This window comes from Fusarium phalaenopsidis (genome assembly GCF_050370095.1).
Source record: "Fusarium phalaenopsidis strain FUZ10S chromosome Unknown contig_32318, whole genome shotgun sequence".
Taxonomy (NCBI): Eukaryota; Fungi; Ascomycota; class Sordariomycetes; order Hypocreales; family Nectriaceae; genus Fusarium; species Fusarium phalaenopsidis.
The window spans coordinates 250,594-274,726 of NW_028145398.1; the positions used below are offsets into that span (position 1 = coordinate 250,594).

At 45.0% G+C, this 24,133-nt stretch overlaps 2 protein-coding genes across 2 annotated transcripts; one reads left to right on the plus strand and one right to left on the minus strand.

The window, feature by feature from the left end:
* Positions 1-9,799: 9,799 nt before the first annotated feature.
* On the minus strand, positions 9,800-11,628 carry LRP88_12480 (uncharacterized protein; the record flags this gene model as incomplete). The annotated part of the gene is made up of 3 exons (XM_083248873.1): positions 9,800-9,827; positions 10,237-11,504; positions 11,569-11,628. The coding sequence occupies 3 exons, from the start codon at positions 11,626-11,628 to the stop codon at positions 9,800-9,802; spliced, it is 1,356 nt and encodes a 451-aa protein (XP_083095328.1).
* Positions 11,629-20,474: 8,846 nt separating this feature from the next.
* LRP88_12481 (uncharacterized protein) lies at positions 20,475-23,127 on the plus strand (the record flags this gene model as incomplete). The annotated part of the gene is made up of 5 exons (XM_083248874.1): positions 20,475-20,722; positions 20,777-20,987; positions 21,049-21,590; positions 21,656-22,008; positions 22,070-23,127. The coding sequence occupies 5 exons, from the start codon at positions 20,475-20,477 to the stop codon at positions 23,125-23,127; spliced, it is 2,412 nt and encodes an 803-aa protein (XP_083095329.1).
* Positions 23,128-24,133: the final 1,006 nt, after the last annotated feature.

Here is a 24,133-nt window from a genome sequence, read left to right on the forward strand (position 1 = left end):
CCGTTGACGCCGGCTAATGGCTTCCTCTTGCTACGTGACCTAATTTGACCGCAGCGGAGTCCTTGACAAGCAAGGCAAGGGCTGTTTTTCCCTCTTTTGACGCGTTCATGCAGCTCCATAGGCGTATTTTCGTCGCCAGCTCGAAATCGCTGCCTGGAATGACCAGTCCAATAAGCCGCAATAAGGTCATCTATAAGGCGGCCTCGCCAGTCACTCTGAGACCGTATTTTCTTCCACTTTGGCTGCCCATGAAGCTGAAGAAGATAGCTATTGATGAGGGCTGTGTCAAGAAGGAAGGTCCAAGCTATAGCCTGCCAAGGGCCACGACGAATTGAGTGACTATAGCCCCGTGATGCCCTTAGTTGGTCGCCACGGTCCACATGGTTCATCTCATCGTTGTACGTAGCGGCGATAGAAGGGATCGCAAAGGTCTTAACGGCATCGTCACCAAAAAAACGCTGTATTGGCCGTGCGCGGGCTTGATCTGTATTTGGCCTCTTCCTCTTCCGTATGATAAGCTCGTCGCCTTTGAATACAGTAGATAAGAAGAGCACGAGGGCGTTATCCTTCCACGCGATTTGGTTGACCTAGGGAAGAGTAAGTCAAATTAGTAGGGGTTTTATAGGTAAATTTGACTTAGCTTGCTACCTTATTATCAACTGTTGGAGCCATTCTGACCTCATTGAACTGAAGGAGCCTCCGGCCGGCAGAATCATCGTCTTTGAGCTTCGCGAAGGGGGCGTAGATACCACAGTTGCGGCGGGCCGTGCCTGTGGCCCCGTGGCCATATTGACGGAGGCTTCTAAAGAGGTTAGCGGACGAGAAGAGGTTATCAATGAAGACGTGATATATGGCTTTTGGCAGCTTATTAATAAGGGCAATAACCACGCTCTGTGTCGGGTTGAGGTGTGTGTAAAGTCGCCTTCTTCTCTGAGATCGAAGCCGCGTTACGAGGCTAACTGGACCGTATCTCTTCTTCGGCTCGTGCCAAAGCCACCGCAAGAAGAGGCCTTTTGCGCCGTGGCCCAGATCTTGAAGCCCACGGGGATAGGCTTATTTGGGACTCGTGTTGTCTGGTATGACCTTCCTGTATAGCGGATCATACACTCGTCCACAGCGATATTCGTGCCCGGCTTGAGGAATTCAGTTGACGCGTATTGTAGGTGCCGAGACCACTCGTCAACGGCGGCAAAGACCTTCGTAAGGCCAGCTTTGGCAGCCTCTTTGGCGAGGCTGAAGGGGTTGAAGAGCCGAAGGTGCCGATGAATCAGTTGAAAGCGGTCAAAAGTCATGACTTTGAGGATTGAATGGTCGGAACCTTGGTGCCCTAGCCGGGAAGTCTTCCAATGGTCTCGGATTGTGATTTCCTTATGAATTCCTATATGAATTAGAAGCGCAAGCCATAGATATACCTCTGGCACGGTGGTTGGCTTCCAACTGCGAATTCGAGCCCGTGGCTTCCAGCTTCCAGCTGCGACTGCGAAGCAAATGATCAACCCATTCATTCGTATATTTAACCCATTTTGCAACTAGGAAATAAGGCACAAAGTGATGGAAGAGGTCAAGAGGCTGCTGGGGCAGCTCTTTGACCTCGAGGTCGCGATCAGGCACCATCACCGGGAGGAAATTGGTGCCGCAGCTAGGGACCGGGTTGAAGATAGGTCGGCAGGTGAAATCGGCTGGCTGCTCGCGGCGGCTATTCTCTTCTGTAATTATAATACTTGGATCAGAGGCACTCAGTGCCTGACTAGGGATTGATTGAGAGCTCATGAGTATCTTCAAAAATATTTATATGGTGTTTTAGGTGGAAATAATTAATGGAGCACTATGTGGTACCCCTCTCGTACCTACGTCATGACTAAGGTCATGTGGGTCAAGTAACCTCACGAAGCCTTAACGCACTCAAGGAGATATTGCATTTCCCCGAAGGCCGTGCCTAACGGCCCACACGGATACCGATGGCTGTGCCTTGGGCTGGGGCCTGTTTCATCTATAGCGTTGGGACTTTCGTGCTCGGGAGTCGGACCATCAGTCCCGACTCATGTCGGGCGGTTCTACCGTTTCCGCTGGAACCCATTGCTACCATGGGCGGTGTTATATTGCCCTCCCTTGGTGTTTCTTGACCACTCTACAACTAGTACGATCTCTTCATACCAGATTCCCCCCTTGTATCTTATTCGGCTCGCTTCACTTTCACAATGTTGGCCTTCGGCCTTTCCCACCCCCTAGTACTTCTTGTGCTGCTCCTCGCATTCAGTCAGTTTCTCGAAGCAGGTGACTTCTCTAGACCCCATCAACCTAAGGGTAAGCTGAAAGTTCGACTTGACTACGCACTGGCAACAGATGGCGGGACGACCAAGAGAGTCAGGGCCGAGAGCGCGCACAAATGGGTCTTTTCTACTTATCTCGTCTTCAACGAACCAGTGTCTTCGATTACCTCGGGCCAGCTCAAGCAAATAGCCTTCGACGCCATCGACGAAATGAACGACGACGTTTTGCAATACAAGCCATCAAAAGAACCAAGAACGCAGAGACCCATTCGTGTACCCGGTGTTATGACGATCATGGCATTCGACAACGAAATTATCCTCGCCTCGTCACAGAAGGGGGCGACTGCGTTTCTTAGTAGTCATCCCGACAATCCCGTCAGCAAGACCCTAGATTTGTGTCAGACAATTTGGAAAGACCAAGTCCTCGGTCAAAGCCCTGACGACGAAGGAAAGGCGGCCCAAGATCATGTGAATGAACGTAAATGTGGAGAGATTTCAACCTTCTTCCAGTACTATCAGATGCACGACAAGAAAATAGCCGATCTAGCCCCACGGGCGCGAGTGACTACAGTCATCCGAACTACCGGAAGAGGAAACAGAGTGGGCCATATCAGTATCCCGGGATGTGGAACAGTTAAGAACTCGAATCCGCCTAGAGACCGCGACGTGAGTCAAGATATCGAAAAGTGGGCGTGGCTTCGTCGTTTTCTAACATTATTATAGGATGCTTGGGGGTGCAACCTACTGGTCAGGCATGCAGACGTTGATGCCGACTACTTCCTCAATGACGTGCGAGCGGAACCGTACAACTTGAACGAGATAGCGGGGGGCATTAAGAAAATTGGCCAGATTCAAATGCACCCCTGTAGTGACGATAAAAAGGTATTATGGAGTGTTGGCAATGATGGTTAAGGGAGGGCTTTGGTTAGGACACTTCTGATGGCTAATGCTAACGAAGGTCAAGGAGAGTTGGATTTTATCGGCTCACGGCCAGTATCTACTTAATGTGAGCCCAATCTTAGTAGTGTGGCTCTCATTGCAGAATATATTGACTCTGAATATCACTGATTGCCGACTTCGCGTTCCCAATTCCTCAGTTCTATGTTGAAGCGAGCGCTAAGGCTTTCCCGCTCTCTCTTGCATTCACTCGGCTCTCCATCCATGGAGCAGGAGCCCGGGAGGATGAAACTTTTCAAGTTCTTCATTTCAGACAGTGCTCCGCTCTCTAGCTCTGACTTGATGGCTGCGACGATCATTTCATCATCCCACTCGTTGTCGTCAGTACACCACACATACCCCGCCAGTTCAAGATCCTCGAGACTAGGCGGGAGGATGGAACCGATCCGGCCGGGAGAAGGCTTGGTCATGCCCATGACAAACACCCATGGAACACTCATTCGTCTAAGCTTGTATAGCTGAGAGAGTTGGTTCAATGAACTCTGCAATGTAATAGCGGGTGGATCGTATTGCCCATAATTCATTGCAGGTTGTATTTCTCCCGTGATTTCCAAATCGGTCAGTGTATCCTTGAGTTCCACTAAGGCCGCCGCCATCTTGTCTAGCCTGACGACGCGGTCGCTAACCTTTGGGTCCACGAAAGGCTGATAGAACCAGTTATAGCGTAACTTCCGTAGGTTCTTGAGGGCAGACAACAATGGCTCAAGGCGGGTTTCCCTTATCCTATACAACTCGAGGGATGATAGTAACAACGGGTTCGGCGGGGTTGAAGATGGCCAGGTAAACTCGATCGGATTGTCGATAGAGACTGATATGTGCTCGATGTTGGGCAAGTAGAATAGACTCAATGCGTCCAGCGTGTTTTCGGGGGCCGGATAGTCTTCTTCATCAACCCTGGGCACCAGCTTGACGTGCTTCAATGACTCATAGGTGAGTGACCGTGGCAGAGAAGAGTCTTTAGGAGTCTTGAAGAGCGTTGATCTAAATACTAGTCCGATGTATTTCACCTTGCTGGTCCAGTTGCATGAGAAGGAGAGCCACTCCAAATTCGGTAGCAGACTTAAAAGAAATGCTGCAACGGCATCAGGTGACCCAGATTGGGCCTCATGGGTCCAGGAACTGGTGCGTTCCTCAACTCTCGCCGACTCAACAGCTTGAGAAAGTTTTTCGGCCTGGAGTGGAACGATATTCGGCAGTGCAGCGGGTTGCCGATCCGTGTCCTGATCTTCCCGTTCAAAAAACCCTTCACCGTCAAGTTCTAGGCGTCGAACATGGCTACCCAAGTCCGGCCTATCGAGGATAGTTCGTAGGAGTAGGATGATGGTTGGGTGATCTTGCAGTGTCCATGTCATCCTGATCGATGAGTAGATGAGCGGTTCGGTGAGATGGCGCAAGCCCTTGCTAGTCATGGATAAGGCGGACAAGTCGCATAAGGGCAGTAATTCAGCGATGGCGAGCTGCACCTCTGTTGGAAAGTCGAGAATGCCCATGATTGCAGAGTTCAAACAAAATGAGATATTTTTCTTGGAAATAGGTAGAAGTGCAGGGACTAGACACAACCAACAGAGCAAGATTGGTTTATTTATGTTCACAGCCCGCATAACGGAGGAATCGCTGTACCGAGGCTTAGTGCATAAAAAAACTGAAAACTGGATACAAGGATCGAGCGGTGGTTTCACATATATTACCAACCCTTTTCAGAACGGATGCCTTAGATGTACTTATTATCCTGACGTTTCTCTCCTGGTGTTTCGAAGGCTTAACATTTCTTGTTATGCTTATTGCGCACACGTGATTATCCTGGTAGCCAGGGGCTTTAGTCTCGGAGAAATACCCAACTCGCTACGAATTAAACCGCGGGATCGCTACATCTGGCAAGGCATTTCTCCGGAGGGACTTATCCATAGCATGGACATTTTACATGATAAATACCATCCATCAGATGCTCTCAAGATCTGAGAACTCATGAAGCTTTACTCGCACCATCGTCACTCGTGATCCTCCCCCGACGCAAAAGGGCCTTGTGTGCATGATCGCTCGCTCTTTCAACCGCCACCATGGTCACCACCGAGATCCCGTACCTTCGAGCTACGCCCAATTCGGCCCAGCTGATCGTCAAGGGTCAACCCTTTCTTATGCTTCCGTTAGAGCTGCACAATTCGTCCATGTCTTCAGAAGAGTACATGGAGACGGTATGGGACAACCTGAAGGATTGCAACTTCAACACTGTTCTTGGGAGCGTTACCTGGGAGATGATCGAACCTGAGGAGGGCAAGTTCAATTTCGCAGAGCTCGACATAACTATTCTGGCCGCCCGCAAGCGTGGTCTACACCTCGTGGTGCTGTGGTTTGGCAGCTACAAGAACGGCACCAGCTCATACGTTCCAGGCTGGGTCAAGACAAACCCCAGTCGGTTTCGGCGCGCAAAGATCTTCGATCAAGATGGCAAGTTGAAGGTGACCGAAGTCCTCTCGCCCTTCTGTCAGGCTTGTTGGGAGGCCGACGCAAAGGCCTTTGCCGCCCTGATGCGACATATTAAAGAGTTCGACGCTGCACACAGCACCGTGCTCATGACTCAGGTGGAGAATGAGTGCGGTCTCCTCGGAGACTCTCGAGATCGCTGCGACCTGGCCAACGAAGCCTTTCAGAAGCCCGTCCCCACAGACCTCTTGGCGTATCTCAAGGGGAAAAAGCAGCTCCACCCCGAGTTTGAGAGGAAATGGCCCAAGTTCAGAGAGGCTGTTTCTGTTGACGGCCCCGTGAGCTGGACCCAGGCTTTCGGCTCGAGCATCTTTGGAGACGAGATTTTTATGACAAATGCCCTATCGTCATACGTGGGCAAAGTCGCCGAAGCTGGCAAGAAGGAATATCCCCTCCCATTCTTTGTCAATGTGTGGATGAACACCGAAGACGCTTCTCTCGTGGACCTCGGGGAGACTGGTGGCAAGCTCGATCTACCAGCGGTGGCTGGCGGTGGATATAAGCCTGGTGTGTACCCGTCGGGCGGCCCCTGTCCTCACACACTCGACTTTTGGAGGTACAACGCCCCAGCCATCGACTTTGTCTCTCCCGATATTTACCTGCAAGATTATGAGTGGGTTTGTAAGCAGTACCGCTACGAGAACCAGCCACTCTTCATTCCCGAACAGCGAGCCGACGGCCGAGGCGCGCGTCGAGCCTGGCTGGCTTATGGCACCTACAGCAGTCTGGGATGTTCTCCTTTTGGTGTCGATGATGTGCCGGCGTCAGAGAGCGACTTCGCCAAGCCTTACGAAATCCTCTCCAAAATGAGCAAGCACATTCTCGCAGCCCAGGCCAGTGAGCCCAACAGCACATTCGGTTTCTACTTTGACCCCCTTTCAGATAGCTGCAAGGACAAGTGGGAGCACACATTCGGCAAGTTCAAGCTGAACATCACCCGCTCTATAGCCTTTGGAGAACCGGCGCCGGCCTATGGTATGATTACCCACCGTGGCAACGGCCGCTTCCTGTTCATCGGCCAAGGCTACCAGGTCACGTTCGAAAGCGTAGAACCATCCGCTGTGTACACAGGCGTTCTAGAGTTTTTTGAATTGTTGGTGGATAACGATGGCAACCTCACACGAAGCCGGACACTGAACGGAGATGAGCGTATGAGTGGAGAACTCGCCATCATGCCGAGCGAGACGCCAGACAACGGCGGCTTCCCCATCCGAGTCTTGGTTCCTGCAAGAACTTACATTGCAGAGTGTGTTGCGTATAGCATTTAGTTGGTTGGTTGGTTGGTTGGTTCTCCGGGTAGAATAGCTTGACGTCAACAGTCATTTTCGCAATACATGCTGAGAAAGAGAGTCACTCCCCCTTTTCCGTTCCGACTACTCCACGCGATCCACGCGATGGACGTGGCATGATGTGATGTGCACCTGTTGATCCTACCTACTAAGCACTTAGTCTCATCACGCGGGTGGTAATAATTGTCTATACTGGTGAGGTTCTCCATGAGCCAGAGCGACCAGTCAGCCCATGACACTGACATGGTCTAACACATACGAAAGGATGCCTTCAACCCTATGGCGGATTGACGTACGTTTGTTGGCTGGACGTCGGACAATAACAAACAGTTCGCGAAAAGGAACGATAGTTGCGCTCCAATAGCCTTCAATCAAGACGAACTAATGGTACCGTTCAGCCTCCTTCGGCGAAATTGGCCTAAAATATCCTCGTGGTGGCGACCAGTGCTCGGCGAATCTATCTCAAAACGGACTAGACAATGTCGTCCCCACGTTCCCACGGCTCTCAGCCAACAATTTTCTAGTCACGCTCTGAAGCCTCCGACTGCCAGCAATTCTCCATGTGTCAAGCGGGCCAATGGTGCAATGATGGTCCCGGTTTTACGGTCACGGCCTCGATCCCTTCGTACGGCCTGCCCACGCTTTACCCCGGATGAGACAATCCGGGGACGTCTCCACTTTCTGTATAAATATCGGCGTTGACGAGCTTTCTTTCGCGATGCCCTCATTCCTTACCAGGCTACAACAATTCACCTCTTATCGCATCGATTTGACCTTTTCTAGCCATGGCGCAGACAGTGACAGCACAAGGCACCGAGCACTTGGACAAGTTGACCAAGGCAGGCCTTCCCCATCTGGTCACCATCATTACTTAGGCAAAGCTAACAACCGCCAGGATGCTTCCCATGCCGATCACCAGGTCCCAACTGAGCCGCCCGAGCCTAGTTTCGGCCTCGCCCAGTGGAAGGACAACCTCCGATCTTTCAAGACCAACAAGAAGATCACTCTCTGGTGCATCATGATCATGTCGCTCCTCATCAACTTTGGCTTCGACGCCATCATCTCTGGACAAGCTCTCGCCTTCCAGGCCTTCCGTGAAGACTACGGCCGATACTACGCCCCGGCTGACGACTATGTCATCTCTGCCATGTGGCAGTCCCTTTGGGCAGCCGCCAATACCATTGGAGTCGTCATCGGTAGCTTCTTTGCCGGCTTCACCAACGACTGGCTGGGCAGGAAGTTCAGCTTCTGGATCAACCTGGTCATGTCGGTCGCCACCAGTTTCGTCATGGTCTTTGCGCCCAACGTTCAGGCACTGTTCGGCGCCAAGCTTGTGTTTGGCATCTCTATCGGCTTTTCCTACACCACTGCTCCCCTCTACATCGTGGAGAATGCGCCCACCGAGATTCGCAGCACCCTCATGTCTTTCTTCAACGTCTTTGTCGTCTTTGGACAGTTCCTGGGAGTCGTTATTGCGAACCCTCTCTCCAAGATCCACGGTTCCTGGTCCTACAAGGGAACCTTCTGCCTGACTTTCCTCATCCCTGCCATTCTCCTCCCTCTCATGCCCTTTCTCCCAGAGTCACTGATGTGGTACATGATGAAGGAGAGAGAAGAGGACGCTCGCAAGGCAATTGTCCGCCTCCATGGAGACCTATCCGCCGAACGCGTTGAGGAGATGGTCGAGGAGCTCAGGCATAACATCAACGTCGCCAACCAGGGCCCTCATGAGGTAGAGAAGGTCAGATGGCTGGAGATCTTCCAAGGTGGAAACCTGAAGCGTACTGCTCTGTTGACCACCATCTATACACTACATCACTGCAGTGGCATGCCCTTCGTCATCAGCTACCAGACCTACTTCTTCCAGCTGTCTGGTGTCTCGGACGCCTTTGCCATCAGCCTCGGTGCCTTTGCACTCATGCTGGCAGGCAACATCGGAGCTCTGATCTTGCCCAATTTCGTGGGTCAACGCAAGGTCATGATCTACGGAGCAACTCTCCTGATCATTTGGGACCTGATTATTGGCACCGTCGGCATTGCTGGAACTGACAACAAGCCTGCCGTCACTGCTTCGGTGGCCTTTGTTGCCTCATGGGCCTTCTTCTACCAACTGACCATCGGTACCATTGGCTTCGTGGTTGCACCAGAGCTTCCAAGCCAGCGGCTGAGAGCCAAGACTCAGTCTTTCGGGACCATCGTTGCCAACATCATTGGCTGGGCTATTGCATTCTCCATCCCGTATCTAGTAAGTCTGACTCTCGACCTGCTAGGATTTCTCTGTCCCCAGGACCCTGCTAACCTTGAATCAGTTCAACCCCGACGAGGCCAATCTGGGAGCTCGCTTGTTGATCATTTTTGTTGGTCTTTCGATTCCTTTGACGCTGTACCTGTGGTTTTTCCTTCCGGAGACGAAGAACCGAACTCTCAGTGAGCTGGAAGAGCTCTACCAGGAGCACGGCGGTCATGAGGACCAGGAGAAGAGGGTATCTAAGGCAGAAGAGGCTTGATATGACTGTTGTTTGTCCACCAATCAAGTATGCATACCTGGGTATGAAGGAGTGGTCTGGGAATGGTGAGGGTTGTTAGTCTTATTCTCAATCCAGATTTGTGTCGCTAGCTTCTAGTCATCACGAACCTATAGTCCTGAAGTACTTATTGTACCAGTTACGAAATACGACAATCTTGCTAACTCACGAAATACAAAGAAAGTGCAATGACAAGAGGCTCTCGCTCCAAGAACGAAAGCCCATGATGCGGATCGCAAGGTAGATTGATACGTAGATCAAGATTGACAAGTTACCGTTAGCTTCTCTGATACTCGCGAATTGAGCTTAGAGAGAACATCGAGCAAAGCATCAAAGTGTGACTTGGCTCTCTCTAGTACATGTACGGATTCACAATTTTGTAGTACCTCGAGGAGGGTGGCGCAAACGAGGCGAAGCTTCTCAACCTGAACAGAAAGCAAAGGGCCAAGTAGTTAGCACACCATTAACATGCATGTAGCTGAGCAGAAAAGAATGGGGCTTACACATGATTCTCCGTTAGCTTGTAGAGACTCAAACGGGACGCTCGTGACAAGCTCAAGCACATCGTGAGCAATCTCTACCTTTCTGCATTTCAGCGATATTGGGTCATCGTTCAACCCTAGCAAACAGTGGAGATTTGAGGCGATGAAGCGGTCGAGGATCATCATACGCAGGTAATGGTATGTAAGTATAAGGTTCGCTTTTTGCACCCACAATGCACGTCTCTGGTATTCCAGAAGTTGTCCATCTGAAGAAGCGCGTAACGTATTGGGCGATGCGATGAGGTCGGGAATGTTGTCCAGGCTGGACAGGAAGCGCAGGTAGGACTCGGATAAGCTTTGCTGCTGGTTCTTGTTAATGCTGCCCCCCTCACCTGCTCGGATATTGGCAGTGGCGAACAGTTGTAGGTTGAAGAGTATGGTATGGCCCAGATCCCAGACATCGTGATTCTTGAGAAAGCCTTGCAAAATGCATTCCTCAATCTGGTGTAGATGACTGGACTCATGCGAACCCAGTAGTGGTGTGGCCTGGCTCGTCTTGAAGAGAGTGGTAAAAGGGGTCTGGAGGCGAAATTCGTCCAGTTCCAGGGGTCGCGAATTGAGCAAGCAGGCAGATCTATCGCTCGAGTAGAGGCTCCAAAAGGCATTGCGGCGCAGCTGAGCCTCTATGGAATCGGGGATCTCATATGAGCATTCGTCATAGAGGCGCATCTGCACAGCAAGCCGCATAGCCTCATCCATGGCGTTCCAAGCAAGATCAGCATCACCCATCACGTGGTGACAAGATGAATGCATAATCCGGATCGAGAGCGAAGACGATGTCGGGTTCGCGACATCATGGGCAGAAAAAAGCCGAAGGGTTGTTTCTGAGGCATTCAGGAACAGGGTTGCCAGAGTATCGCCCTGGGGGCAGACATCGAGCGGCATGGAGTGAAGGACGGCGGAGCATATGGCAGTGAGAAGAGAGTAACTTCGAACTGAGTCGATCATCTCAGATGTCAGGCTGTCCAAAGGGGCCTGAACATGCTCGGCGAAAGAAGGGAGGACCAGGGGAAGGGACCGGAGGGTTGACTCGCAGACGACCGGCACTAGCGGAAATACGGAGCTTATAAAGAGATCGACGCATCGTCGTGTCAGCTTGTCGGGGTCAAGGGCAAACTCTCCGGTCGCGAGCGAAAGACCCGCCAGCAGTTTGCGATGACAAGCAAGGGCCAGAGACGTCGCCATGCTGTCATTTGGCTCAACTGCTGCTCCCACCTGGGGAGGCTCCTCATGAGTATGAGTGTGAGGCGAACTGTTCTGAAGTGAGGCTGGACTGCATTGCGAGACCCAACTGACCCCAGACTGATCGTTACTGAGGTTGATCTCGACGTCCCGGGGACGCGTCTTTGGCTTGGGCCCCCGCTTCCGCCGAGGTACCACATATGTACACACCAGGTCGGCATTGCGGCAAGGAGTGCATGCAGGCGGTGTCTGATCACACTTGAGTTGGCGTGTCAGTCAGTCTGGAGCTGAACAGGTGGATCCGGGGTTGCACGCTGCTTACCTTGACTTTGCGCTGTTTACACGCGTCACAGGCTCGCTTGCTCATGGCTAAGGGGGTCATGGTGTTGTGTGCAAGGCGAGAGAGGGGAAACGAGAATTTCGCCGAGACGAAGGAGTAAAAAGGGAATATTTAGCCGGCCTAGCTACCCTAGAGCTTGAATCATAACTTGATATAATTATAGAGGATAACATACATAATAAGCGAGTAGAATAGACAAGCGAGTGGAATACTTTTCTTAACCTTTAAAATAAAAATCGCTATAAAAATATAATAAATTATCTAATTAATTAAAACTTATCGCTATATTCTTCCCTAGATATCTTAATTACTACCTAATAGGTCCTTATATTATAGCTAGGCTTACCATAGATACTATAATGCCAAACCCCCGGTTATATTGACCTCCCTTAATTACTACTCCGCAATGATTTAGCTACTACCTATATATTAATATCTATTTAATTAATTACTTATCTTCCTTTATTTAGAGTTATTTTACTTCTTTTCTATAGGTAGGTCCTTTTTGCCCTTTGCCGCTGACTTAGTATCTTATTTACTTATTAAAGGTCTTAGATCTTAGACCTTAATAAGGCATTTTTATATATTATTACCTTTATTTCTTTTAAAAGAGACTTTAGGGCTTTTAAAATTAACTTAAGGGAGCTACTTTAATGCCTTTTAATTTATCTTTTAAGGTATTTAGACTAAGACCTAGCCTTAAGGATAGTCTTTAAGGTCTTTAAGACCTAAGGGTTAAAGGGGCTAGCCTCCTCCTTAACTAGTATTAAAGTTTATAGCTAATATATATAATAAGCGAGTATACTAGACAAGCAAGTATACTAAAAATCCCTTATTTAATATTATTACTATTTAATTAATTAATTCCTTATAATTAGAGATATCTTAATTAAATAAAGAAGCTAGATTACTTCTTATACTTTAGGCCCTTTAAAATAACCTAGATTTAAAACTATAATAAACTATAAGGCTCTACTAGGTTAACTACTATGCCTTATATTATCGGTATAATAGTATATAATCTTAACGCAATATTATCCCGAAATTACGCAAACTATTAGATCTAGAGGAATAAATTATTATTTAATTTATTCTTAACCTAGATTTATAAGGATTTCCCCCCTAGCTATATAATATAAAAAAAATAGCTAATTAATTACTTACTAACTATAATATATTACTAATTAATATGCGCTAGGCTTTAAACTTTATTAAGTAATACCTAGACCTTAAGATATGTTTTTTTTATAAATATAACTACTAGAGAACTAAGTATAAAGATCTAACTATTATTTGCGATTAATTTTAGCTTATAGCGAATATAATCGCGAAATATAGCATCTAATTAAATAATATCTATAATATTAACGAGACTAGCTTTCTTATAGGCATAATTACAAGCGGAATAATCATCATAGGCACAGAAAGGCATAAAAAGCTAAAAGTAGTATAGCCTAGAAACCGAGAATGGATTACGGTCATTTAGGCGATTAATGCGGAAGGCTAGCCGATCCCGCCGTTTATTATTAGTGCGGGCCAATATTATCTCGCTAACTAGTACTGAGAAAGCAACCTCCCGGGCGATTAGGCTATTATAACGACCTAAAATAACTAGACTAATAATAAGACTAGTCTCAAGTAGCTTAAGCACTTTAACCGGTGCATAACTAATTAATTAATTAATATCTATTATCTTTTAATCCTTAATAGCTATAAAAGTTACTATTTTATTAAATTTAAGAGATATTATAAGGAGAATAAAATTATTAGGCTTTATATATTACCTTATTCCTCTTATCTACTTTAGCCCCTTAATATTAAGTACTTTAGCATACTTAAAAGTACTTATAATTAAGAAATAAAGTATCTAATTAAATGCTTTATAACCTATGTTTTAAAGACTAAGTTCTTTTTAGCCTTCTACGCCGTATTTTAAGTTATTATAATAAAATAAAATATTAAGGGGGCTTTTAGAGAAGCTAGGCTTATTCCTCTTAATGCAGAAAATATAATCTTAAAGCTTAATATGCAGCTATATACGCTAATGCCAGTTAAGGAGGCAGCTAAACTATTAACCCCTTAGGCCTTAAGGACCCCAAAGACCATACTTAAGGCTAGATCTTAGTCTAAATACCTCGAAAGATAAATTAAAAGGCATTAAAGTAGCTCCCTAGAGTCAATTTTAGAAGCTCTATAGTCTCTTATAAAGGGGATAAAGGCAATTATGCATTAGGTAGCCTTATTAACCGCTAAGAATAAAGACCTTCGAGAGGCAAATAAGATACTAAGCTAGCGCTAGAGGGCAAAAAGAACCCAACTATAGAAAAGAGGGGTAATAACGGTAGAGGAAAGAAGGCAAGTAATTAATTAGATAGATATTAATGCGTAGGTAGTGGCTAAATCGTCGAGAAGTAATAGTTAAGGGAGGTCAGCGCGACTGGGTATTCGGCATTATGGTATCTATGGCAAGCCTAGCTATAATATAAGGACCTATTAGGTAGTGATTAAGATATTAGGGGAAGAGTATAGTGAGTAGTTTTAATTAATTAAATAGTTTATAGTATTTTTATAGTAATTTCTATCTTTAAGGTAGAGATTTTTAATATACTTATTATAAAAGACTAAAAAATAGAGGAAATATAGTCTTTAAAGACTATAGGGTAGGTAATAGAGATAGGAGGTAAATAGGCAGTGGAATTAGTCCTTATATAAAGCTAATTAGCTAGGTAAGAAATCATAGAGTAATAAGAGTGGGGCAAATAGAAGATAGGGTTAAAATAGAGAAGACCAGCTTCTAATTAGTGTTCTTATTATCTGAATTGATTTAAGATCTTAGGAGCTATTTCTAAGAGAGGGTTTATAGCTTATATAGTAAATGGCTCGGAATCTATTAGCCCGATTCGGATAGAAGTTATACCGTCGGATAGCCCTAATTCCGGGCTTTAAAACCCTATTAGTTTTGCTAGTAACGAATAACTAGAAGCCGAGTTATAGCATAATAGAAGTTAAAACCTATCGGGTTTTAAACTAGGATATTTAAAACCGGATAGGAAATACCCTATAGAAGGAGACGGGTTTAACGGCGTTATCGGGCTTATAATAAAGCCCTAAGTCCGAGATTACATAACCTTCCTAAAAGGGTAATAAAATCCTAGGCTTATATCCTATAAGCTTATTTTTCTAGAATTTTATTTATAAAAGACCTTCTTATAAATAAGGTATTTTACACTTATTTATCTAGTGCACTCACTTATTATATATGTTATATATTAAGCTTTAAAACTATACTTTCTAGGTTAAGAGGAATAAGCATAGCTCTTTTAAAACCTCTTTTAATATTTCTTTTTATTATAATAGCTTAATATTATAAGGATACGAAGTGCCTAAGGGCCTCCTTATATACTAATATAGCAGGCAGTGCCAGCACGTTGTGCTAACACTGGCGGATCTTTTAGTCTATTAGATTAGTTTTATACCTGCCTAATACTCTTATAAATATATAGCATAAAAGGCTAAAAAGAACTTAGTCTTTAAAATATAAGTTATAAAGTATTTAATTAAATGCTTTATTTCTTAATTATAAGCCTTTTTAAGTAGCTTAAAGTACTTAATATTAAGAGGCTAAAGTAAATAAAATAAATAAGGCGGTATATAAAGCATAATAATATTATTCTTCTTATAATATATCTTAAAGTTAGCTAAGTAGTAGCTTTTATGCCTATTAAGGATTAAAAAATAATAAGGACTAATTAATTAATTAGTTATATATTAATTAAAGTACTTTAGCTACTTAAGACTTATTTTATTATTAATTTAGCTATTTTTAGATATCGCAATAGCCTAATTGCCCGGGAGGTTACTTTCTTAATACTAATTAGCGAGGTAATATTAGCCCATAACTATAATAAATAGCTAAATAGCCTAGCCTTCCGTATTAATTACCTAAATAACTATAACCTATTCCTAGTCTCTAGGCTATATTAATTTTAGTCTTTTATACCTTTCTATACCTATAATAACTATTCCGCTCTAAATTAGGCCTATTATAAAGCTAGTCTTATTAAAGTTATAAATATTACTTAAGGTAATATTATATTTCGCGATTATATTCTCTATGCGCTTAAATTAATCGCGAATAATAATTAGATCTTTATATTTAGCTCTCTAATAATTATATTTATAAAAAAAAATATATTTTAAGCTCTTAATATTACTTAATAAAGTTAAAAGCTTAGCGCTTATTGATAAGTAGTATATTATAGTTAGTGAGTAATTAATTAATTATTTTTTTAATATTATATAATTACGGGGGAAATCCTCGCGAATTTAAGTTAAGAATAAACTAAATAATAATTTCTTTCTCTAGATTAAATAATTTCTATAACTTTAATATAATATTATATAAAGAAAGAATACCTTATTACTAGCGCTATAGTATTATAAGACTAACTTTATAGATCTTTATAGCATATTAAAGAGATAATTTTAGGTTATTTTAAAGGGCTTAAAAAGTAAAAAAGATATTAGCTTTTTTATTTAATTATAATATACTAAGTAGTTAGGAATTAATTAATTAAATAGAGATAATATAAGTTAAGGGATTTTTATTTTACTTACTTATCTATTTTACTTACTTAATATAATATATATAATAAGTATATATTATATATAAATATATATTATACTTTTCCCTTTTATACCTAACTTTTTATTTAATTAATTAATTCTTTAATTATTAAATATATTAGACCTAAATACTAAGGCTAAAACTCTTCTTACTCTTTAAGCACTTTAAAATAACCTAAAACTAAGTATTTAATGCGCTATAAACCTCTATAGGATCTCTAAGCATAGGCTACGTTGCTAGCAAAATAGCATTTAATTACGATATAATTAAATCTCTTAATTGCGTTAACTATTTAATCTTAAGGAATAAATTATTATTTACTTTATTCTTAACCTAGACTTATAAGGATTTCCCCTTAGACTATATAATATAAAAGAAATAATTAATTAATTACTTATTAATTGCGATGCGCTACTAATTAGTATATATTAGGCTTATAACTTTATTAAATAATACCTAGAGCTTAAGATATATTTTTTTTTAAAAATATAATTACTAAAGAGCTAAGTATAAAGATCTAACTATTATTTATAACTAGTTTATATTTATAGTAAATATAATCGCGAAGTATAATATCTAATTAGATAATATTTATAATATTAATAAGATTAGCTTTATAATAGGTATAATTTAGAGCGGAATAGTTATTATAGGCATAGAAAGGCATAGAAAGCTAAAATCAGTATAGCCTAGAAACCGAGAATAGATTATAGCTATCTAGGCGATTAATGCAGATAGCTAAGCGATCCCGCTATTTATTATTAGTGCGGGCTAATATTACCTCGCTAACTAGTACCGAGAAAGTAACCTCCCGGGTGATTAAGCTATTATAATAACCTAAAATAACTAAACTAATAATAAGACTAATCTTAAGTAGCTTAAGCACTTTAATTAATATATAGCTAAGTAATTAAATAGTTATTATTATTTTTTAATCCTTAATAGCTATAAAAGTTATTACTTTATTAAATTTAAGAGATATTATAAAAAGAATAAAATTATTAGGCTTTATATATTACCTTATTTATTTTATTTACTTTAGTTATTTAATATTAAATACTTTAATATACTTAAAAATAACATATATAATAAGCAAGCGCCGCAGACAAGCAAGCGCCGCACTTTTCTTAACCCTCTTTAGTAAGATCATAATAAAAACATAATAAATTAATTAATTAATTAAAACTACTTACTATACTCTTCCCCAGAGGTCTCAATCACTACTTAACACATTCTAGCATTATGACCGGGCTTACCGCATACTCTATAGTGCCGAACTCTCGGTCGCGCTGACCTTCCTTGACTACCACTTCTCGACGATTTAGCTACTACCTGCGCATTAATATCCATCTAATTAATTACTTACCTTCCTTCCTCTACCGTTATTACCCCTCTCTTTTGTAGCTGGGTTCTTTTTGCTCTCTGGCGCCGGCTTAGTATCTCATTCGCCTATCGAAGATCCTATACCTTAGCCCTTAATAATATTATCTTATATATAACTGCCTTTGTTCTCTTAGAAAGATACTTTAATGCTTCTAGAATTAATTTAAGAGAGCTACTTTTATGCCTTCTAATTCTTCTTTTAAGGTATTTAGACTAAGATTAGGCCTTAAGGATGGTCTTTGAGGTCTTTGAGACCTAAGGGTTAGAGGGGCCAGCCTCCTCCTCAACCGGCGTTAGAGTCCGTAGCTGCATATTAAGCTTTGAGACTATACTTTCCGGGTCAAGAGGGACAAGTCCAGCCCCTCTAAAAGTAGACCTAATATTTTATTCCGTCATAATAGCTTAATAAGCGGCATAGAAGGCCAGGAAGAACTCGGTCTTAGAAACGTGGGTAATAGAGCATCTAATTAGATGCTCTATTTCTTAACTATAAGCCTTTTTAAGTAGGCTAAAGTACCCGATGTTAAGAGGCTAAAGTAGATAAGACAAATGAGGCGGTATATAAAGCGTAATAATCTTATTCTCCTCGTAATATCTCTCAAAGTCAATAGAGTAGTGACTTTTATGGCTATTAAGGACTAGAAGACGATAGCGACTATTTAATCGCTTGATTGTACACCGGTTAAAGTGCTTTAGCCACTTGAGACCGGTCTTATTATCGGTTTAGCCATTTTAGGAGGTTATAATAGTCTAATCGCCCGGGAGGTTGCTTTCTCTGTACCAGTTGGCGAGGTGATATTGGCCCGCACCTATGATGAACGGCTGAATCGCTTGGCCCTCCGCATTGATCGCCTGAATCACTGTAATCTATTCCCGGCTTCTAGGCTATATTGATTTTGGTCGACCACGCCTTTCTGCGCCAATAATAACCATTCCGCTTGCAATCATACCCATAAGGAAGCCAGTCTCGTCAAAGTTCTAGATATTATCTAATTAGATGCTATACTTCGCGATTATATTCGCCACGAGCTAAAACCACTTCCGGATTTCCTCTAGATCTTTGCACTTAGCCCTCTAGTAGTTATATTTATGAAAAAAATGCGTCTTTAGCTTTTCTTATCATCTGACGAAGTTAGAAGCCTAGCGCTTGCCGATGGGTGGCGCGTCGCGGTCGGCAAGCAGTCAATTAGCCATTGCTTCAACAGCACGCAGTCGCGGGGGAAAACCTCGCGCATCTAGGTCGAGAATGAATTGAACTATGATCTATTCCTCTAGATCAGATAGTCGGCGTGAATTTGGGATAGTATCGCGTCGGGATTAAATGCCCTGCTGGCGGCGACGTAGCCGCCGCTTATCAATCTTATACATCCCTGCAGCGCTTTGGATGCTTAGTTTTGGGTTATTTTGAAGGGCTTGAAGGGCAAGAAGCATTCTAGCCTCAGTATTTGGGTCTAATATATTTGGTGGTTAATAATTAATTGATTAAATGAAAAGTTAGGTGTAGGAGGGAAAAGTGCGGCGCTCGCTTGTCTGCGGCGCTCGCTTATCATGTACGTTACTTATAATTAAGAAATAAAACTTTTAATTAAATACTTTATAATTTATATTTTAAAGACTAAGTTCTTTTTAGCCTTTTATATTATATTTTAGGCTATTATAATAGAAAAAAATATTAAGTTAGCCTTTAAAGGAGCTAGGCTTATTTTTCTTAACTTAGAAAGTATAGTTTTAAAGCTTAATATATAGCTATAGACTTTAATACTACCTAAGGAGGTAGCTAAACTATTAACCCCTTAGGTCTTAAAAACCTTAAAAATTATGCTTAAGACTTAATCTTAGTTAGATTATCTTAAGAGGTAAGTAAAAAAGTATAAAAGTAGCTCCCTAGAGTTAATTTTAAAAGCTATATAGTCTTTTTTTAAAGAAATAAAAATAATTATATATAAGGTTGCCTTACTTAAGGCTAGGGTTAAAAAACTTAAATAGGTAAATAAGATACTAAGTTAGTACTAAAGGGCAAAAAGGACTTAATTATAAAAAAAAGAGGTAATAATAATAAAGAAAGGAAGGTAAATAATTAATTAAATAGATATTAATATATAAGTAATAGCTAAATTATTAAGAAGTAGTAATTAAGGGAGGTTAGTATAATTAAGAGTTTAGTATTATAATATTTATAATAAGCCTAGTTATAATATAAAAATATATTAGGTAGTAATTAAGATATTTAAGAAAGAGTATAATAAGTAATTTTAATTAATAAAATAATTTATAGTATTTTTATTATAATTTCTATCTTAAAGATATAAGAAAAGTATAATATATATTTATATATAATATATACTCCATAAACCGAGAAAGCGCTGCTGGAGCCGCCAAATCGGGCGGAAAGTGTCGCCGTTTTAGCAGGCACGAGCAGTGCGGGGAGTTCAGCGACAAGAGGTCGCGGGGCAGGTACTATATACTTGACTGGCTCGCCCACGCACAGACCACTTGCACACGCCCAGGGCTGACATGCCCACCTGGGGCCCCAGTTTCTGTCCCCCTCCTGCCTTCATCACAAAGGGCGTTCTAATTTCGACACCCGGCGCGTCTGTTTTCTGTTTCCTGTCGTCGTCCACAATGGATCCATCCCTTGCCGCCCAGAGTAAGCACACTCGAGCTGCCATGGCCTCCCAGCTCTCTATAAATGGCAGCGACGGTCCCCTTAGCCTCCCGTTCCCGTTCGACTCGTTCGACACCGCCGCTCTTCCCATCATCCTTCGCAGCCCGCCTGTCTGCTCTCTCTCCCCCCCCAACCGAATGACTGCCAAGTTAATCGAGCCGACAAGCAACGAGCCTCGGAGAATCATTCACGTCCTCACGTCCCCACGTCCCCATGGCTCAGTCTACGGCCGCCACAGCGTACCGAGCCGGTCACAACGGCGCCCCGGACAATCATGCCGACTTTCTCGCCCGAGTCGCTCAGCGAGAGTCACGCAGCAGAGGCACCAGACGACCCGCACCGCTGTCCGCCGAGGCGCATGAGGAGAACCGAAAGCAGCTGCGGCGAGTGACCTTCGTCAAGCCCGTGTATGCTCGCGAAACCCGGATCAACGTCGCCGGTCTTTTCAGGAAATGGGAGCGGTAAGTCACCGAGCCTGTCCCGCTGGATATCTGTCCTCTGACGTGTGGGCCAAGTTACTGTCAGGAAAAGAAGGTCGGCGATTGGAAGGCTACGTTGGAAGATCTACAGCGAGAGACGACGATGGATTTTTTACTCTTCGTCTGCGGCAACTACAAGGTCAACTCGTGGGGTACTTTGGATGTGTATATTCGCCAATTCCAACAGCTGTACACCACGGTCACGGGTCGTTTCATGGACCGCAATGACTCTAAGGAAGTGTACAAGGTACGGCCCACTTGAACCTGGCCGGAGGCCAGCTCTTCTCCCCATACTTCCCCATGTATAGGAAGCGCTGACAGAGACTCTCGGCCAGTACAATCGTCATTTCTTGATCCCTCAGTTCGGTCTTCGCGCGCCCAACATCGACGCCAAGCCAGTCGTGAGCGCGGCCGAGTTGGAGGTCCTCCTGGTGTTCAACATGGCGTACGACGAGAGCATCTTCCCCAGTGAACGGCACCGCATTCAACTCCCCTGCTGCTACAAGATTATGTGCTACACCGGGGCGCGACCTGGAGAGCTCGTCGACAACGAGAGGCGAAAGCCTAAAGACGGTTCAATTCAGAAACTCTTCGGCTCCAAGGTCGTGTCTTCACCCAACGCCAACTGTGAAGCGGACGAAGATGAAGACAATGACGTCGCGCCTGATGAGGTATCCCGGCGGCTAGATGAGCTGTTGTCGGCGGAACCCAAGAGACGCGGCCGACCCAAGGCTCTCTGCTACGAGGACATCCATCTGATGATTGTCCGCCACCCGAGGACGGGACGGGCAGTACCCGCCATGGCCATCAAGTTTATCCATCACAAAGGCGCAGATAACAGGCCGAAACCGTGAGCTGCCAACGTCCTACAGGCTGACCACGACCGGCCCGTCTTCTCGATGCTAACTATCACAGTACCATCTTCTACTTCACGCCGACGAGGAAACTGGTTTTTTGCGTCATCAGCGACATCATCGCCCTTGCGCTTCACGACGACGCCTTTGCCGCGGAGAGCTTGACAAACGCCTCTCGGGTGCTAGGGACGAAGATCCCTGCGTGCAAGCCGTCCACACAGCTACGGTGGAAGGAGTCCATGCTCAAGGTCCCCGTTTTCCGCCGCTTTGGCCGCAATGGCGAACTCTCCGAAGACGAAGCCATGCTCTATGCCAAGTTAAGAGATGACATGGGCCAACAGAGCGAGAATGCGGGGTTCGAGGTTCGCTGGACGCCAAAGGTCTGCCGCAGAGGAGCCTCCAACGCTGCGAACGGTGCGTGACATCCCTGAGCTCTGGCGGGCTTCCGATCTGCAGATTGCTAATGTGCCCGCAGGTAACGCGCCGGACGCTGTCCGAGACCAGATGATGCGCCACGACCCCAAGTTTCTCACGTTTCACGACGCCTACCTTAATCAGATGGTCGAGTTTGACTTGCAGAACACCTTTCTTGAGGAACAGACAGAGAGCGAACTGTACAAATTGTTCGCGCACGTCAGCCTTACCCGTGACCCTCGAGCTAAACGCGACATGGTGCCTGCAGAAGTATGGGCGAACCTGCCACCCGATCCAGAGATCGTTGAGCTGGAGCAGCGGCGAGCATTACTCAAGCAGGGACGGCGTCGTATTCAGGGTCTGGAGGCCGAAGAAGAGATATGCATGCTTACCGAGCAGATCAGACTCAAGAAGGGACGACGCGTGCACCTGATCACAAGAGAGTACCGCCAGTATTACTTCTATCACCGTCCCACCTGGGATATTGAACGGCAGGCACGCGGAGAAGACGAGGACGAGTACCTGGAGCCTGTTATCGATGTCACTGTGCCGGAACGCGAGAAGCTGGCAGAGATCCTCTGTCACCAGCCCGACGACTTGACCGAAGACCAGATCGCCCAACGAAGGATCGACTCCATCGATCTCATGGTGGCTCTCTGTGGCAAAAGAGAGACGGTCAGGCGCTCCCATGCTCGCCAGAGCGCCAAAGCCTGCCTCTCTATAAAGACTGAGCCTCCCGAAATAGAACACGAAAGGTTGCCCAGCCCTGATCGATTCCCTCTGCTCCTGCATGCTGCGCAATGCCCCGATTGTATCGGCGATGAGCGACTCTCTCGCGAAGAGCGTACCTTTACATACTGCCGCCCGACTGTCATGAACGACCATTTCGATGACCAGCATCTGATCAGACGCGAGCAAGCTGAGCGGAGCGGTGAGAAGATACGGTGCGAGCATCCTAAGTGTCGAGACGTCAAGTTTCAACATGTCGACCACTTCCGGCGCCATGTTCAGGAAGTCCATGGTGTTACGCTGCGGACGTCAGAGCAAGTGAGGCAGAGGCGACAGCGCAAGGTAAGTCGCCGCCAGATGGTCAGGAAACAATGCAAGCTAGTACAATAGAGCAGACATAGACCGGTCGTTGATAAATAATGATAAAACTGTGCCGTGTGTTGTTCTAGCCCCTTGTACGACACCTGTGATGTCTTAACCCCAGCAGCCGCCAGAAGCCTACATACTTGGTCCAAAATAGCAGCCCAAGCAGCGTCAAAAAAGGGCCATTTTAGGACTGCTGACCGCCCCCCACCCCCCAAACAACAGCCGGAGAGACCACGGAGCCGGCATCGCATCTCAGGCCCAGCATGTTCGTGAAACCTCCAACGAGCTAGAAAGAGCAGCCAAAAGGCGGCCTGCATGCGTCGCAGATAATTAGATCCGAGCCCCTCTGTCTCGCCGCCTGTGTGCGTTACGCCATTCCTCGAGCAACGGAGGGAGATCAATCAGTCCAGCGACAGACGTGGTGGCTCATGGGGCCAAGAGAAGGGATTTTCCGAACAGAACGGGTAGACTCTGGTAGCGAAATTTCTAAAGCCGGGCTTCGTCGATAGTTTCGAGCAGACTCAGCCGGCGACATTTCCCAGGCCAGGTTTTGTCGATAGTTTCGAGCAGACCCAGTCGGCGATATTTCCCAGGCCAGGTTTTGTCGATGGTCTCGAGTAGACCCAGTCGGCGACATTTCCTAGGCCAGGTTTTGTCGATGGTTTCGAGCAGACCCAGCCGGCGACATTTCCCAGGCCAGGTTTTGTCGATGGTTTCGAGCAGACCCAGTCGGCGACATTTCCTAGGCCAGGTTTTGTCGATAGTTTCGATTTGTCGCTTTTCTCATGCCTAATTCAGGTCCCTGAGGTCGGGCAAGGCCTTGATGAGGTTGCCAACCTGAAGCTCTAGCTCCCAAGCTCGGACGGGCCTTAAATTAGGCCTACTGCCAAGAATATGGACTGGTGATCCTCTACCCTTTTTTTCACTGTCCAATGATAACTTTACGATTTGACACTGGCCGTGTCTTATCGTAATCTTATCGGCCTATGGCGAGGTCCCGTGCTATCACGTGCAGCCTGGTCACACCGAG